Source organism: Ranitomeya variabilis, chromosome 8, assembly GCF_051348905.1.
Source record: "Ranitomeya variabilis isolate aRanVar5 chromosome 8, aRanVar5.hap1, whole genome shotgun sequence".
NCBI lineage: Eukaryota > Metazoa > Chordata > Amphibia > Anura > Dendrobatidae > Ranitomeya > Ranitomeya variabilis.
The window spans coordinates 168410216-168425887 of record NC_135239.1 but is presented as its reverse complement, the minus strand read 5'-3'; the positions used below and the strand labels follow the sequence as shown (position 1 = coordinate 168425887).

The 15672-nt window shown below is 40.1% G+C and overlaps 1 protein-coding gene across 6 annotated transcripts in view; it reads right to left on the bottom strand.

The window, feature by feature from the left end:
* The window catches only part of GRAP2 (GRB2 related adaptor protein 2), a 378673-nt gene that overhangs the window by 166174 nt on the left and 196827 nt on the right, over window positions 1–15672 (bottom strand). For 4 of the 6 annotated variants that reach the window (XM_077278043.1, XM_077278040.1, XM_077278045.1 and 1 more), the window contains exon 2: window positions 2348–2436. In XM_077278043.1, the coding sequence (XP_077134158.1) occupies window positions 2348–2425 (78 nt within the window). In that variant the 5' untranslated portion in view covers window positions 2426–2436. The remainder of the gene's footprint in view (window positions 1–2347; window positions 2437–15672) is intronic. The other 2 variants (XM_077278041.1, XM_077278044.1) reach the window with 1 other exon arrangement.

Sequence of the window (15672 nt, the reverse complement as noted above, 5' to 3'; positions counted from 1 at the left end):
TCCTCCGAAGTCTGGCAACAAAGATCAGAGTCGGAGAATACTGAACACAAAGCACACACACACCACCGTGTCAGAACTACGACTGGCAATAGTCCAAGCATAGCCAGCCAGCTAAATAGCTAGGCCATCACCCTGAAAGGGAGACAAGTGGAGAACTTTCAGCAGGCCTAGCCTAATTGGGCTGCATAGAAATCCCATACACAAAACTGACAGCCCAGCATGCTTCTGCATACTATACGATGGCCGAGTTGACACTCACAATGCAGACAGCGCAGCACGCCCCTGCAGTCTATAGGATGGCTGAGCTGTCACTCACTGCGTCCCTTGGACACAGTGATCAGCAGAATTGTGACAATCTGATTTGTAGGTGAGTGGCCTCTGACTGAGGCCTAAGGTGGAATGTTTCTACTTTTAGAGCGTGCCAAGATCATTTTGTGCAAGAGCTTCAGTATGTATATATATAATGGTTGTTAGGTAAACATAATAATATGATGATTAGTAAGTTTGCACAGTGAATGAGTTCTCAGAAAACCCTAGTACATCTGCAGTGGTTACAAGACAATCTGCCTCTAACATCCTGAGCACTATGCAGGGTGTCTCCGCCATGAGTGGCCCAGGCTTAGTCATCTTACAGCTGCTGTGTTGCTCATAGACCGAACGGAAGCCACACTCTTGTCTGTAGACCACAGCCTCCCCAGACTCCAGCTTTGCTGACAGCATGACTGACCCTGCACTGCATGTTTCACTTGTGCAAAAAAGATTCAATGCCATGTAATGTAGGTAACCTTCTACTCACTCACTTACAATGAAGACTGGATGTGGACAGACACAGTAATAAAATTGTGTTTGCCGCTTTTCATTTTGCATTCTAGCAGCTTTACGTCATTTCTGGTTTAGTAAACACTTGCATTCCCGGTAAAATAATTCTGGAACATCTTTTCTTCAAACTCTGCAGTTCCTCTGTTATTCCTCTTGAAAGTGTATAAATCAGTTGAAAGCTGGACATTATAGTTTGGTACAACACCAATTGAATGTTGCCAGAGAATTTTTCATAGAAATCGGAGTCCTTGCTTTTTGTACACACCTACACAGTTGGGTGCGGGTTCCATTTCTATTGATATATATAATCCTAAATGTATACAATGATAAAGTCCATGCTCGGAGGTGGCCAGTCCAGGGTTGTGAAGATCCCAGCAGTTTTTTTTTCACTGAATACTAATCTCATTCTTCACAGCAGAAAAAAACTATGAAAATGGAGATTTTTGTTTAATTTATTAATTATTTTTTTCATTATTTTTTTTCTTTTTTTCCATTATGGGGGCTGCTATCTTACCTGAGCTACTAATAGCGTTTAGAGCTATACAGTACTTTACGCTACCACATGGATCATACTCAACTATAGTCTGAAGATATTCATTAACTTCGGTTTGAGAATGTTGATGGCGTGCTCTGTGATCTGTGCAGAGGTCATTATGCAGAGAGGCTGGAGAAGTGAGCTGTGTCCACCATCACCTATTATAAGTTGCGTACTCCTATGTTATCTAGATGGGGGTTCCCTTTCCTTTTAATTTACATAATGATAATTACAGAAAATTACTCTGCTGAATAGGAGATATGAAATACCTGCTGCATTGCCCTTATAATAATACCTTACACAGTGCCCATTGAATCGTTGCAGCTTTATTACCTTAACAATACTTGTCATGTTGACTCTCTCAGTGACATATTATGACACTCTCTGTCAGGACCTTTAATTTACTTGAAAGACCTCATCAATCTCTGGAAAACTAAAATGAAGTAAAACTTTGGAGTTATGGCAGATGCCTTCACCATGGGCACTGCTTTACTTTTTCTAAAGTGTATAAAGAAATACGGAAACTAACGGACAAAAGCCGATCATCACATAGGGCATTGTCCTGTAGACAGTAAGATCAGGTGCTGAAAAGTTGAGGTTCACACCTTCCTCTGTTGTCCCAGTCACAACAGCTGTAATAATGTCTGATTGAAAGCAAGTTATAACAGCTAGGGCCACCAGAATTTGCTGCCTTGGTGTTCAAATGCATTTCTGAGGGTATGGTCACGTATGAAAAATAGCAGAATTTTGTGAAACTACTATTACCAGAAGACTCCTGGATCCATCACTCCTTGACCAAAATGCCATATTTATTGTTGAAAACATCTGCTTATTGGGTGTGCACCCCTTCTTCAAATGACCAAGACACGTGTTAGGATCATTATTCTTAGTGGTTTATGACTTGTCAATTGATATTGTGTTTTTATATGTCGTCAAAATATTCAGTGAATCTTATGATAACCAAGTAATCAATGCAAAACATCATTCACATACCTTCAGTATATCTCCTTTTTTAAAACTTAGCTCATCCTCCCCGGATGCATTGAACTCATATAAAGCACGGGCCTCCATCCTCCTCTCTGCTAAGAAGTAAAACAGGAAAATGCAGTTAGTGTGAAATAATAGTCAAATCCAAACCTGCCGTCTTGTAATGAATATTACTAATGGCAACTCAAACACATAAAGCTGATTTCATGTCCACCATCACATTTTTTATAGAACTGGCATCACCTTATCTATACCCATTGGTATTCAGCCGGTATTTAAATTTACCCATAACACGGCTCTTTTTCTAAAATCACTTTATAGCTTAGATTTAGACTGTGCACAGTACTTTATGAGGAAAAAAGAAAAGGGAAATCCACCGGCACGTCCAACAAGAGAATAAAATTTACTATTTATTAGAAAAAACTTTAAAACATGATAAAAAATGAAACCTCAGAAACCTTTTTGAAACATAATTACTAATAGATGAAAAATAAATAATTTTTACAATTCATACCTCGAGGATATTTGGTATCCAAGGTCAATATCCAGTGAGCTTCTCTTATAGCTAATTGTTTCTGCCAATTACTCCCCCGTATGGAATGATCAACTTTTTCAATCCCAAAAAAAGACAAACAAGACAAATCCCCTCTATGCAATGTGCTGAAATGTTTGGCTGCCCCAGAGTAACCAGAATTGCCACTGCTAATATTACCAATATGTTCAGCTATTCTTTTTTTGAGTTTACGTGTAGTATAACCTACATATTGTAGATTGCAGGATTTGCAATATATGCAGTAAATCACGTGAAAAATCATGTTTTAATGGGATATGACATGCCCTCAGAAGAACTGAAAGTGCGTTTCTTATTATCCGCATACTGGCATACATTGCATCTGCTTAAAGCACATTTATAAAAGCCCATGACTGAAAGCCAAGATGAAGGAGATTCCGTGTTACGTATCAAACTAGGTGATAGCATATCGCCAAGTGATCTACCTCTTTTAGCTACCACCTGACAACCACCATCTAAAATCGTACGAAGGCGATCATCTTGATTTACCACTGGTAGATATTTCTGAATAACGCCCTTGATGATATGAAACTAATTGCTAAAGGCAGTGGAAAAAATAATATTAAAGGAAGAAACTGACTTTGGTGTTTTCCCTATGCCATACCAAAAATTATCACGTGGAGTATTGTGCACTTTCTCAAATGCTCGTTTGACCCTGGATCTATTATATCCTTTGTCTTTCAATCTATTTTTGATAACAATTCTTTCCCTGACAAAAAAATCCTCATTAGAACAAATCCTTCTGGCTCTGATAAATTCCCCTTTGTGGATAGCATTCGTCGCCTGTCTAGGGTGTGAACTAGAGGCTAGAAGGATAGTATTATCAGCAGTATCTTTCCTATATAGGGATGACTCCACCCTATTGGTAATAGGGTTACCATGTAACCATTGTGCAATACAAATCCATGTCAAGCACAACAACACATCCTCCTTTGTCAGATTGACATATAGTCAAATGTGGATTGTGTTGTAGGTCTTTGACAGAATCAGACTGAGATTTATCAAAATTTCTATATATGGGGCTATCACGTGTATCAGCATGTAACCTCCTAAGATCTCTCTCAACCAAAGATTGAAAAAGATCCAAGGAGGGAACCTTTGATTGTACAGGATAATATGATGGATTAGAGCAAGTAACACGAATATCTTCATCTGCTGGTTTATCAGAAGATTGCTCAATGTCCTGTAATGAAGACAAGGTTAATAAAGCAACTTGTTCAGCAACTGTAAAAGATGCATCATGAGTTTGTTCATGAACAGTATCAGTCTCACTAGAAGGTGAAAAATAATGTTGGTCATCAAAAAAATGTCTCTTAACAGTAAGTAAATGTGAAACGATTGACATCAGTAGCGTAGCTACCGGGGGGGGGGGGGGGGGCAGAGGGTGCTCTGAGGGGGCCCACCCAGAGGTATGCTACTGTAACAGTTACTTTCTGCGGCAGAGCAGGGAGAATCAATCTCCCTGCTCTGCCACTATGGGCCCCTGAGCAGGCGGGGGGGCCCGGTGCCAGCAGTGGGCCCCCCGCCGTCATCGGAAGATCAGCTGTAGCGGCATTTAGCTGATACAGCTGATCGCAATGATGGCAGAAGGAGCGCTGCGCTCCTTCTCCCATCATCCCCCTGTCAGTGTCGGCGTCTGACGTCGCCAACACTGACAGCGGGCGCTATGACGTCACTGCCCGGCGCCCGCTATCAGGAGATCAATGGGAGCAGCGCAGGAACCAGGAAGAAGAGAGGTGAGTATTTATTTATTTTTTAATGGGTGATGCTGCCTTATTACAGGGTCTGCCTGTGGGGGGGCTACCTTATTACAGTGTCTGACTATAGGAATGCTGCCTCATTACAGGGTCTGACTATGGGGGTGCTGCCTTATTACAGGGTCTGCCTATAGGGGTGCTCCCTTATTACAGGATCTGACTATGGGGGCTGCCTTATTACAGGGTCTGACTATGGGGGCTGCCTTATTACAGGGTCTGCCTATGGGGGGGCTGCCTTATTGCAGGGTCTGCCTATGGGGGGCTGCCTTATTACAGGGTCTGACTATAGGGGTGCTGCCTCATTACAGGGTCTGACTATGGGAGTGCTGCCTTATTACAGGGTCTGCCTATAGGGGTGCTGCCTTATTACAGGGTCTGACTATGGGGGCTGCCTTATTACAGGGTCTGACTATAGGGGTGCCGCCTCATTACAGGGTCTGACTATGGGGTGCTGCCTTATTACAGGGTTAGTCGGTGCTTATAGCAAGTGAGGCCATGCATACTAGTATAGAGATGAGAGGGTCAAGCATACCAGGATAGGGATGAGAGGGCCATGCATGCCAGAATAAGAATGAGGGGGCCATGCATACCAGGATAGGGATGAGGGGGCCATGCATTCCAGGATAGGGATGAGGGGACCATATTTACCAGGATAGGGGATATTAGTACATAATTAACCACATTTTTTGCTTCATTTTCTTTTCCCATTTCCTCCTCTAAAACCTAGGTGCGTCTTATGGTCTGTTGGATCTTATAGTCTGAAAAATACAGTAATCATTTATGGAATTTTTTAGGACTTGGTAACCACCATGGGCCCTTATATATATATATATATATATATATATATATATATATATATATATATATATATATATATATATATATATATATATACAGTGCCTTGCAAAAGTATTCGACTCCCAGGAACTTTTCAGCCTTTTCCCACATATCATGCTTCAAACATAAAGATGCCAAATGTAAATTTTTGGTGAAGAGTTAACAACAAGTGGAACACAATTGTGAAGTTGAACGAAATGTATTGGTTATTTTAAATTTTTGTGGGAATTCAAAAACTGAAAGTGGGACGTGCAATATTATTCCGCCCCTTTACTTTCAGTGCAGGAAACTCACTCCAGAAGTTCATTGTGGATCTCTGAATGATCCAATGTTGTCCTAAATGCCTAATGATGATAAATATAATCCACCTGTGTGTAATCAAGTCTCCGTATAAATGCACCTGCTCTGTGATAGTCCCAGGGTTCTGTTTGAAGCACAGAGAGCATCATGAAGACCAAGGAACACAACAGGCAGGTCCGTGATACTGTTGTGGAGAAGTTTAAATCCGGATTTGGATACAAAATGATTTCCAAAACTATAATCATCCCAAGGAGCACTGTGCAAGTGATCATATTGAAATGGAAGGAGTATCCTTTCATCTCAAACAAGGAAAAGACTGATCAGAGATGCAGCCAAGAGGCCCATGATCACTCTGGATAAACTGCAGAGATCTACAGCTGAGGTGGGACAGTCTGTCCATAGGACAACAATCAGTCGTTCACTGCACAAATCTGGCCTTTATGGAAGAGTGGCAAGAAGAAAGCCATTTCTCAAAGATATCCATAAAAAGTGTTGTTTAAAGTTTGCAACAAGCCACCTGGGAGACACCAAACATGTGGAAGAAGGTGTTCTGGTCAGATGAAACCAACATCAAACAATAAATTTGGCGTTAAGACAACACAGCTCATCACCCTGAACACACCATCCCCACTGTCAAACATGGTGGAGGCAGCATCATTGTTTGGGCCTGCTTTTCTTCAGCAGGGACAGGGAAGATGGTTAAAATTGATGGGAAGATGGATGGAGCCAAATACAGGACCATTCTTGAATAAAACCTGTTGGAGCCTGCAAAAGACCTGAGACTGGGACAGAGATTTGTCTTCCAGCAAGACAATGATCCCAAACATAGAGCAAAATCTACAATGGAATGGTTCACAAATAAACATATCCAGGTGTTAGAATGGCCAAGTCAAAGTCCAGACCTCAATCCATTCAAGAATCTGTGGAAAGAGCTGAAAACTGCTGTTCACAAATGATCTCCATCAAACCTCACTGAGCTCGAGCTGTTTGCCAAGGAAGAATGGGCAAGAATTTCAGTCTCTCAATGTACAAAACTGATAGAGACATACCCCAAGCGACTTGCAGCTGTAATCGCAGCAAAAGGTGGAGCAACAAAGAATTAAGTTAAAGGGGCCGAATAATATTGCACGCCCCACTTTTCAGTTTTTGAATTTCCACAAAAATTTTAAATAACCAATAAATTTTTCTCAACTTCACAGTTGTGTTCCAATTGTTGTTGATTGTTCACAAAAAATTTACATTTGGTATCTTTATGGTGGAAGCATGATATGTGGGAAAAGGTTGAAAAGTTCCAAGGAGCCGAATACTTTCCCAAGGCACTGTATCTTCCCATGATATGATAACTTGGGATTGCAATTACTATCATGTTCACAAATTGTCCTTCTTTATGAATTCACATATGATTTTCCCGACATGCGCATTGGAGTTGGTTAAAATTGAACTAAGTTCAAACGCTTGTGCATTATAGATGTCAGTAGAGCACAGATGCCCGGACATACTGAGAATGGTGACGGTGTAACTGCATATTGACCAATAAAGAGTTCCCATGTAGTGAGCTACAATGGGTCAATTCAATCAACCAATGATCAAGGAGGTAAACCGAAGACGTGTTTGGGCCTGCACAGACCAGAATGTCCGTGACTTGTCATTGGTAATGCAGTAACACATTATATTGGAACACGTAGTGATGATGCTGTCAATGTGTGATGTGGGAGATCTGAATTGGCCCCTGTTTTTGGTCATCAGACATGTAATCTGTCGATAAGGTAAATATACTCTATTATCCATGAATGTGATAGACTGCATGTATATTGCATTTATATTACTAGCTAAGGTTGACTAAAGAAATGATGGGCCCAAATGGATATATAAAAGTTTGGCACTCATTGGCAATGAATGGACATATGGTGGTTAAGCAAAATCCTTAAAAGGGTAGTAACTCAATTTTTTCACCACATTATAGTCCGGGCCCCCTGAGGAAGCTAGTAATAGTGAAACTTGTTGGATTGGCTATATGAACATTTTTGTGAGCACCAGGGAATTTATGTTTATCATAGTGAACAATCTACTTGATAAACTAGCCTATGAACTGCCGCATAGGGAAGATAGTATAGCAAAATAATTAGATTGTGCTATGAAGCATATAAATCCTAGAGACTGATATTTAGTAATTTATTTACATTGTCTAATGGACTATATGGGTCCCAGAGATTGGAAATTTTAGAAATAATATGGACAACCTGGTGTAATTTAAAATTTAATTACCACTTTTTAAAATTTAATAATAAAAGTCATGTTTGAATACATCCCTTAACATGGTTCATTTGCCCTCTGGGTAATTTGTTAATACGTACAAATTTTAATGGTAAAACTCGGTATGGGGTAGACGGACAATTTCATGCAAATAATGTAGCTCAAGTCTGGCAACCTTCTCAGTTCCATGCCCTGTATTTGACCTTACTGACTTTTAGAACCTACACTGACCTACATTTTGAGCACCAAAATGGTCTTTAAATATGTGATTTGGACTGTGACTGCTATATGTCTAGCTTGAGGAAGATCCTGGTTTAGGATTGAAAATGCATTTGTTCACTAAATCTGTATTTCAGCTGTGAATTTTAATTCACCTTTATTCTACTATGAAATGCCATCTAATAATATTAAGTATTAGATAACTTAATTTGAAACCAGACATGGCTGAAAGTACTCTATTTTCTTTTCTGACTATGTGCATTATGGACCTCCATGGTGATCAGTCTGGTTAATCCTTTACTAGATATTTTAAAGATCAAACCATTCTATTCCAGTGTCACCTATCTGCCACTTCTTTACCAGATCCTCTGTAGGCCAAATCCACTCATTCCATAGCTCTGCTACAGGCCAGTCTACTCCTTTCCCGTCGTACCTATATGTTATTATACTACTTTCCCAATTTCCTTATACTTGACATTTTTCTGTAGGAAGTGGTTACGAACTCTTGACAGTTGGGTGGTTTACTATCCAGTGTCTTATATGTTTGCAAATATAGCATTTATTTTCAGACAGTTTAATCAATCAATTTTAAAAGTCCACGAGAAAAAGCAATTTAACATAGACACAGCTGCCATTTAGGTTGAATATTTTTGATGAGAGAACCCGTGGATATTTGGGTTTGACGGGTTCGATGAATATACAGTTAAAAGTTCTGGTCTGAACTTGTCCTCAAAGCCAAACCCAATGCAAGTCAATGGCACCCCAAATTTTGGTGCTATAAAATGGCTGTAAAATGTTCATAGTAAGGGCTAAAGAGCTGCAAAAGGAAGCAAAATGGGGGGTAAGAGCAGGACAGCTGCCCTGCAAACTAATGTGGATAGAAAAATGACTTAAATCCCTTAAGTTAGTCAGTAAAACATTGAGTTAATTAGTTTACCCCACAGGCTGGATAAAATCAAAAGAATGATGTGAGTCTAGACAACACACAGTCCAAAAACAATGTAAGTCAGTGTAGACTATTCTTATCAATGTCATATGTAAATATCCATCCTTTCATTGAAACCCATCCAGAGTTAAATCACGTTAGTAAAGGTACCGTCACACTCAGCGACGCTGCAGTGATATAGACAACGAGCCGATCGCTGCAGCGTCGCTGTTTAGGTCGCTGTAGAGATGTCAAAAACAGCAGCTCCACAACGATGCAGGAGCGATCCTGTGACGTAGCGGTGACTCACTTATCGTTCTCACAGGTCGTTAGCTCCATGTTTAACATTGCTGACATCGTTGCTTTTGCTGTCAAACACGACGATACACGCCGATCTGACGACCAAATAAAGTTCTGGACTTCTAGCTCCGACCAGCGATATCACAGCAGGATCCAGATCGCTGCTGCGTGTCAAACACAACGAGATCGCTATCCAGGACGCGGCAACGTCACGGATCGTTGTCGTTCTCATTGTAAAGTTGTTTAGTGTGAAGTTACCTTTAGAAAAGCAGACAGCTGTGAACTGGTGTTATTATTCTGAGAAGAGGCCAATATCCATAAATGTTCCCAGCCTATTGATAACATTTCACAGCTGAGCGGTAACCTCAGTAAGGTTACCGCAGTTCATCGGGTATGAACTGTGATAACCAGAGTGATATCATTGCTCATCGCAGCAGCGAGATTCCCATGCTACTGTCAGCGTGTTCCTGCTACTCGTGCTGAGCAGTCACATAACTAATGTCATCTAATGGATGAGCCATTTCTGGGGCGGCTGAGGGCGGGTGCCAATATCCATGGCCCCTTCCCAGCCTATTAATATCATCCCGCAGTTGTATGTTCGGCCTTCGCTGGTTATTACATACAGTAAATAGGACCCCATGTCATTTTTTTGGAGGCCCCCATTTTCAGAACCAGTAAAGGCTACACCCCCAGCTGTGGGCTGATATTAATAGGCTGGGAACCTTTATGGATATTGGCTCCCTCCCAGACTAATAACACCAGCCACCAGCTGTCTGCTTTACCTCTGCTGATTGTAAGAACAGGGGGGACCCAGCCACTTTTTTTTCATTTATTTATTAACAAGGACAGTAAAATAGACACAAAGTAACCTTTGTTCACAGCCTCCAGGTGTTCCAGCAGCTGGAAAATCTAGTAACCTTAAAGTATCCTTTAAAGGCTCTCTTAAGGGTCTCACAGCTGCCGGGAGACCAAGGGGCTGTGAACTCTAGTAAGGTTACCTGAGTTCACAGCCACCGGGTCTCACGGCAGCTTGAGTGTCGGACTGATGAATGTCGGAGTGCCGAGAGCCGAATACCCGGTTACTCATTTGTACAGCTGTCTTTGTGATAACCAGCTGCTGTGAACTGAGGTCACGCCAGTAAGGTTACCGCAGTTCATCAGGGGTGCTCCTTTGGCTGCCTCACAGGTTTATGCTTATCTTCACATATTGCCTAAAATGGGAATTTAATCAAGGTCTTCTCAGTTTACATGTAGTTCAGTTCAGGTACGCTCTCTATTTCCATTTTTGGATCTTATCCTTATAGAACGTTCTATGTGATTTACCTGCCATTTTTCTCTATTATGCTACTTTATAGCCTACATGTCATCTAATTTTAGCAGACATCTTTTTATGGGATATTTATCCTTACAAGTTTGGATCCTCTTTGCCTCATTGTAGTATATAATTTGGTGCATTTAGGCATCTTTGCTTGGCGAGACTGCTTTTGTTCCACCCTGCACTTTTGAGGAATACATGTAATTCATTTCTGCATATGAATGTAAAGATTGCTATTATTGCTCAAGTGACTATTGATATTTGTGTTTACAGGATCTGTGTGTGATTTGCCTATGTCTGATACTCTTCTTTTTAATGTTTTTATATGTGTTATGATTACTTAATAAAGATTGGTATTTTTATACATGACTTGTACTTCCTTGTGTTTGTAGGATTTTGTGGTTAATTATGTGGGAGAACTCTTAATAGTTTCGACCCATTGGATAACTATATTGTTCCTATATTTTTACAGAGTGGCTTGTGGCCATCATGGTCATTAAGTCCAGGGATCAGTCCTGGCTGTCCCGAATTAATACAACTTTTAATGGAGAGGTCAGTCTGAATGTTTCAATGGAGAGGTCAGTCTGAATAATTCCACAGGAAGTGGACCTACGTTAGAAATTCAAAACACCATTAAATATCTTCTAAAATAGCGGATGAAAATATGGTGGAACAAGGCATCTTTCGAAAATGACTTAGTGTAGAGCCTCATTTCCAGAGGCAAACGTAAAAAATTATGCCATCTTTCCCTGTTGAGGACACTGTATTCCGAAACAGATGGGCGGAAGCCTGTTAAATGTGCTCTTGATCCATTTTTGAATTGAACTACTTATTGGTTTAAATAAGAAAAGTTTGGAAACCATAGAACTTGTAATGAATCAGGTGATAACTAAAAGAGGCCCTCCCCTCAGTGAACTTTGACCCGTTCAAAGTAGATATTGAAAAACAGTTCATTGTATGGGAAAAAGAGTTACAGGATGGCAAAGCAAAAAAGTTCCAACAAGATTTACAGAACTACCAATCCCATACTGTGTATAACTGGAGGCAAATTCTGATAACCGCTCAATCTCAAGTTCAATTACTTCTACTGATGATGAGACTAAATCTCAACAAGGTGAGATGAGATACACCTAGAGAGAAGGAAAATGTAAGACCAACTACTGCAGGTGACATGACAGGAAGAGAAGCATTACCAACAGGGTGACTGAATCTTCAAAATTGCAAGTTCTTACTTTATCCAATATCTCAGGAACAAAATGAGGTGCTGAGTCTTGGTCTAATTTTTTTCTTCCATATATTACTTTGATGTTTTTACAGCTATAAAGGATTTACACCTGTTCACCCAAAAGCTGGTCCTTAAGAAGTTACATGAGAAACCTACAACAGAGGGAATGTGGACATCACAAGAATTGTAAGTGATAAAAATTCTAGAACAAGTTCAAGAATAGGAAGTCAGTCCTGCTAGTGGTAAGTACAATTTCCTTAAAGTTAAAAAGTTTCCACCTCTTAACTTATTTCCTAACAATGAATTGTTTGGGAAATTGGTACAGAAGAGTTTCGGAGAATCCCAAGCTGCATCTACAATGACAACTTTTCACCATTTCAAAGACGGGCATTATGTGAATTGAAAAATCTAAAAGGAGTAATTATCAAACCCGCCGACAAGGTTGGGAATATTGTTATCTGGCCTATCAACTGTTATGCTGCAAAGGAGCCTTTGAGATAATTGAGGTCACCTGTAACCTTATTTCTTCCTTCCAAGGACAACTTTGCATAATTGTAGGTGAAGCATTTCAAAAGGGAGTAATATCTAAAGATACCAAAGAGGGCCTACTTCCAGCATCTCCGAGAGTGGCATGCCTCTATCTATTACCCAAGGAATACAAAAACACTGATAATCCACCAGGCCGTCCAATTATATCAGGCAATGGTAGTTTGTGTGAGGAGATGTGTAAATACCTCAAACCAATGGTTGAAAATTTGCCATCATGTTTGAAAGACACTAATAACATCCTCAATAAAGTGGGGAACATTATTTTGAAGAAGGACATGTGAATGGTTACCCTAGATGTCGAGTCACTTTACACGTCTATTCGTCATGATGATGGTATGGAGGCAGTTAGAATCTTTTTATCCATGACTGAAATAGATTCCCCTTTGGCCCAATTTCTCCTTATCCTGTTGGAATTTGCCTTAAGATACGACTACTTCATCTTTAAAGGCAATTATTACCTACAATTATAGGAGACTGCGATGGGGGCAGCATTTGCGCCAAATTTATTTCTAGGCCTCTGGGAAAGGGGAAACTTTTTTTTACCAGCCCATTGCCATCCATTGAAAAGGTCCTGCTATGGACTTGTTTCATAGAATAAATTTTCTTCATTTGGCAGGCATCTGTGTTGGAGCTCAAACTGTTCATACAGAATTTGAACTCCAAACAAAAAAAAAATCAAATTATCAAGCCAATACAGCCAGGTGACAATGGAGTTCTTGGATGCAAAAAATTGGATATTGGGACTAGAAAACTTTCAGGCTGAGTTCACACGTAGCAGAATTGCCGCGGAAATTTCCGCGGCAATTCTGCGCCTCCTGCCGCGGGTATATCGCATGCAGAATTTGCATGCATATACCCGCAGAAAACTAGCGTTTTGCAAGCATAATGAGCTTGCAGACTGCTAGCATTTTCCAAGCGATCTGTAGCATCGCTTGGAAAACTGTTTGACAGGTTGGTCACACTTGTCAAACATAGCGTTTGACAAGTGTGACCAACTTTTTACTATAGATGCAGCCTATGCAGCATCTATAGTAAAAGATGGAATGTTAAAAATAATAAAAAAAATAAAAAAAAAGGTTATACTCACCTCAGCGGCTTCCGTTCCTAATGCTGTGTGTTCAGGACCTTCCATTGACGTAGCGGTCATGTGACCGCGACGTCATCGCAGGTCCTTCACACACACCTCGGAAGCCTCTGAGAAGGTCGGGCCGCCAGAATGTGAGTATATCGCTATTTTTTATTTTAATTCTTTTTTTTTTACCACTTATATAGTGCCCAGTCCGTGGAGGAGAGTCTCCTCTCCTCCACCCTGGGTACCAACCGCACTCGATCTGCTTACTTCCCGCATGGTGGGCACAGCCCCGTGCGGGAAGTAAACAGATCAATGCATTCCTATGTGTGCAGAATCGCCGCGATTCCGCAATGTTAATGAACATGCTGCGTTTTTTTCTGGATTGCGATTCCGCTCAGGAAAAAGATGCAGCATGTGCACAAAAAATGCGGATTGCAATCTGTTACATAGGATGCTTAATGTTAGCGTTTTTTCTGCGGTTTTATAGTGTTTTTATAGCGAAAAACCGCGAAAAAAATGCAAAAAATCTGCTACGTTTGCACACAGCCTCACATCACTAACCTAATCCAATTAAGGATACATCCTCTGAGCTCAGTTTGGTTGTTTATTTAAATGCCCATTTATTATGCCATGTTTGTTTTTTTTCCTCTTTTGTTATTGTTTGTTTTATTTCTTTTTTTCTGTGTGCATATATTTGTGTTTCTTCAGAAACTTTGTTACACCATGCCTGAGGAAGGGACCTAAGAAGTCTCGAAAGCTTGCTTTGCAACATCACTTGTTTTATTTTTGTTAGCCATTAAAAGGTATCATAACTACAAGATTGTCTTGTTTTTCTCACTGAGAGCATTTTTTTTTCAACTGGCTAACACGGTACCAAACTCCCTTTTTTCTTTCTCATTGTTACACATAACTTAATTTATGGACATCTATGGGTTGATTTCTTTGCCTGTGTGGGATAGATGAGTTGTTACTCTCATTTGGTGATAATTTAATGTCAACACCTTTAGAAATATATTTACTTAGAAAATTGGTGATATATTCAATGCGTATTTCACCTGCTGTATGTAACCCAATATTGCCAAATTGGAATTAAGCCCTTCATGACCCGGGATATTTTCGTTTTTTGCTCCCCTACTTCTCAGAGCCATAACTTTTTTATTTTTCCATCAATATGGCCATGTGAGGGCTTATTTTTTTGCGGGACGAGCTGTACTTTTGAATGACATCATTGGTTTTAGCATGTCATGTACTAGAAAACGGGGAAAAAATTCCAAGTGCGGAGAAATTGCAAAAAAAATTGCAATCTCACATTTGTTTTTTGTTTGGCTTTTTTGCTAGGTTCACTAAATGCTAAAACTGACCTGCCATTTTGATTCTCCAGGTCATTATGAGTTCATAGACACCAAACATGTGTAGGTTCTTATCTAAGTGTTGAAAAAAATTTCCAAACTTTGCTTAAAAAAAAAAAAAAAATTGCGCCATTTTCCGATACCCTTAGGGTCTGCATTTTTCATGATCTGGGGTCGGGTGAGGGCTTATTTTTGGGCGCTGAGCTGATGTTTTTAATGATACCATTTTGGTGCAGATACATTCTTTTGATCGCCCGTTATTGCATTTTAATGCAATGTCGTGGCAACCAAAAAACGTAATTCTGGTATTTTGAATTTTTTTCTCACTACACTGTTTAGCGATCAGGTTAATCCTTTTTTATTGATCGGGCTATTCTGAATTCGGCGATACCAAATATGTGTATATTTGATTTTTTTTACTGTTTTATTTTGAATGGGGCGAAAGGGGGGTGATTTAAACTTTTATATAGTTTTTATTTTTTTCAGATTTTTAAAAACATTTTTTTTTTACTTTTGCCATGCTTCAATATCCTCCATGGGAAGTTAGAAGCTGGCGCAACTCGATTGGCTCTGCTACATAGGAGCGATGCTCAGATCGCTCCTATGTAGTAGATTTACTGCATTGCTATGAGCGCCTACCACAGGGTGGTGTTCACAGC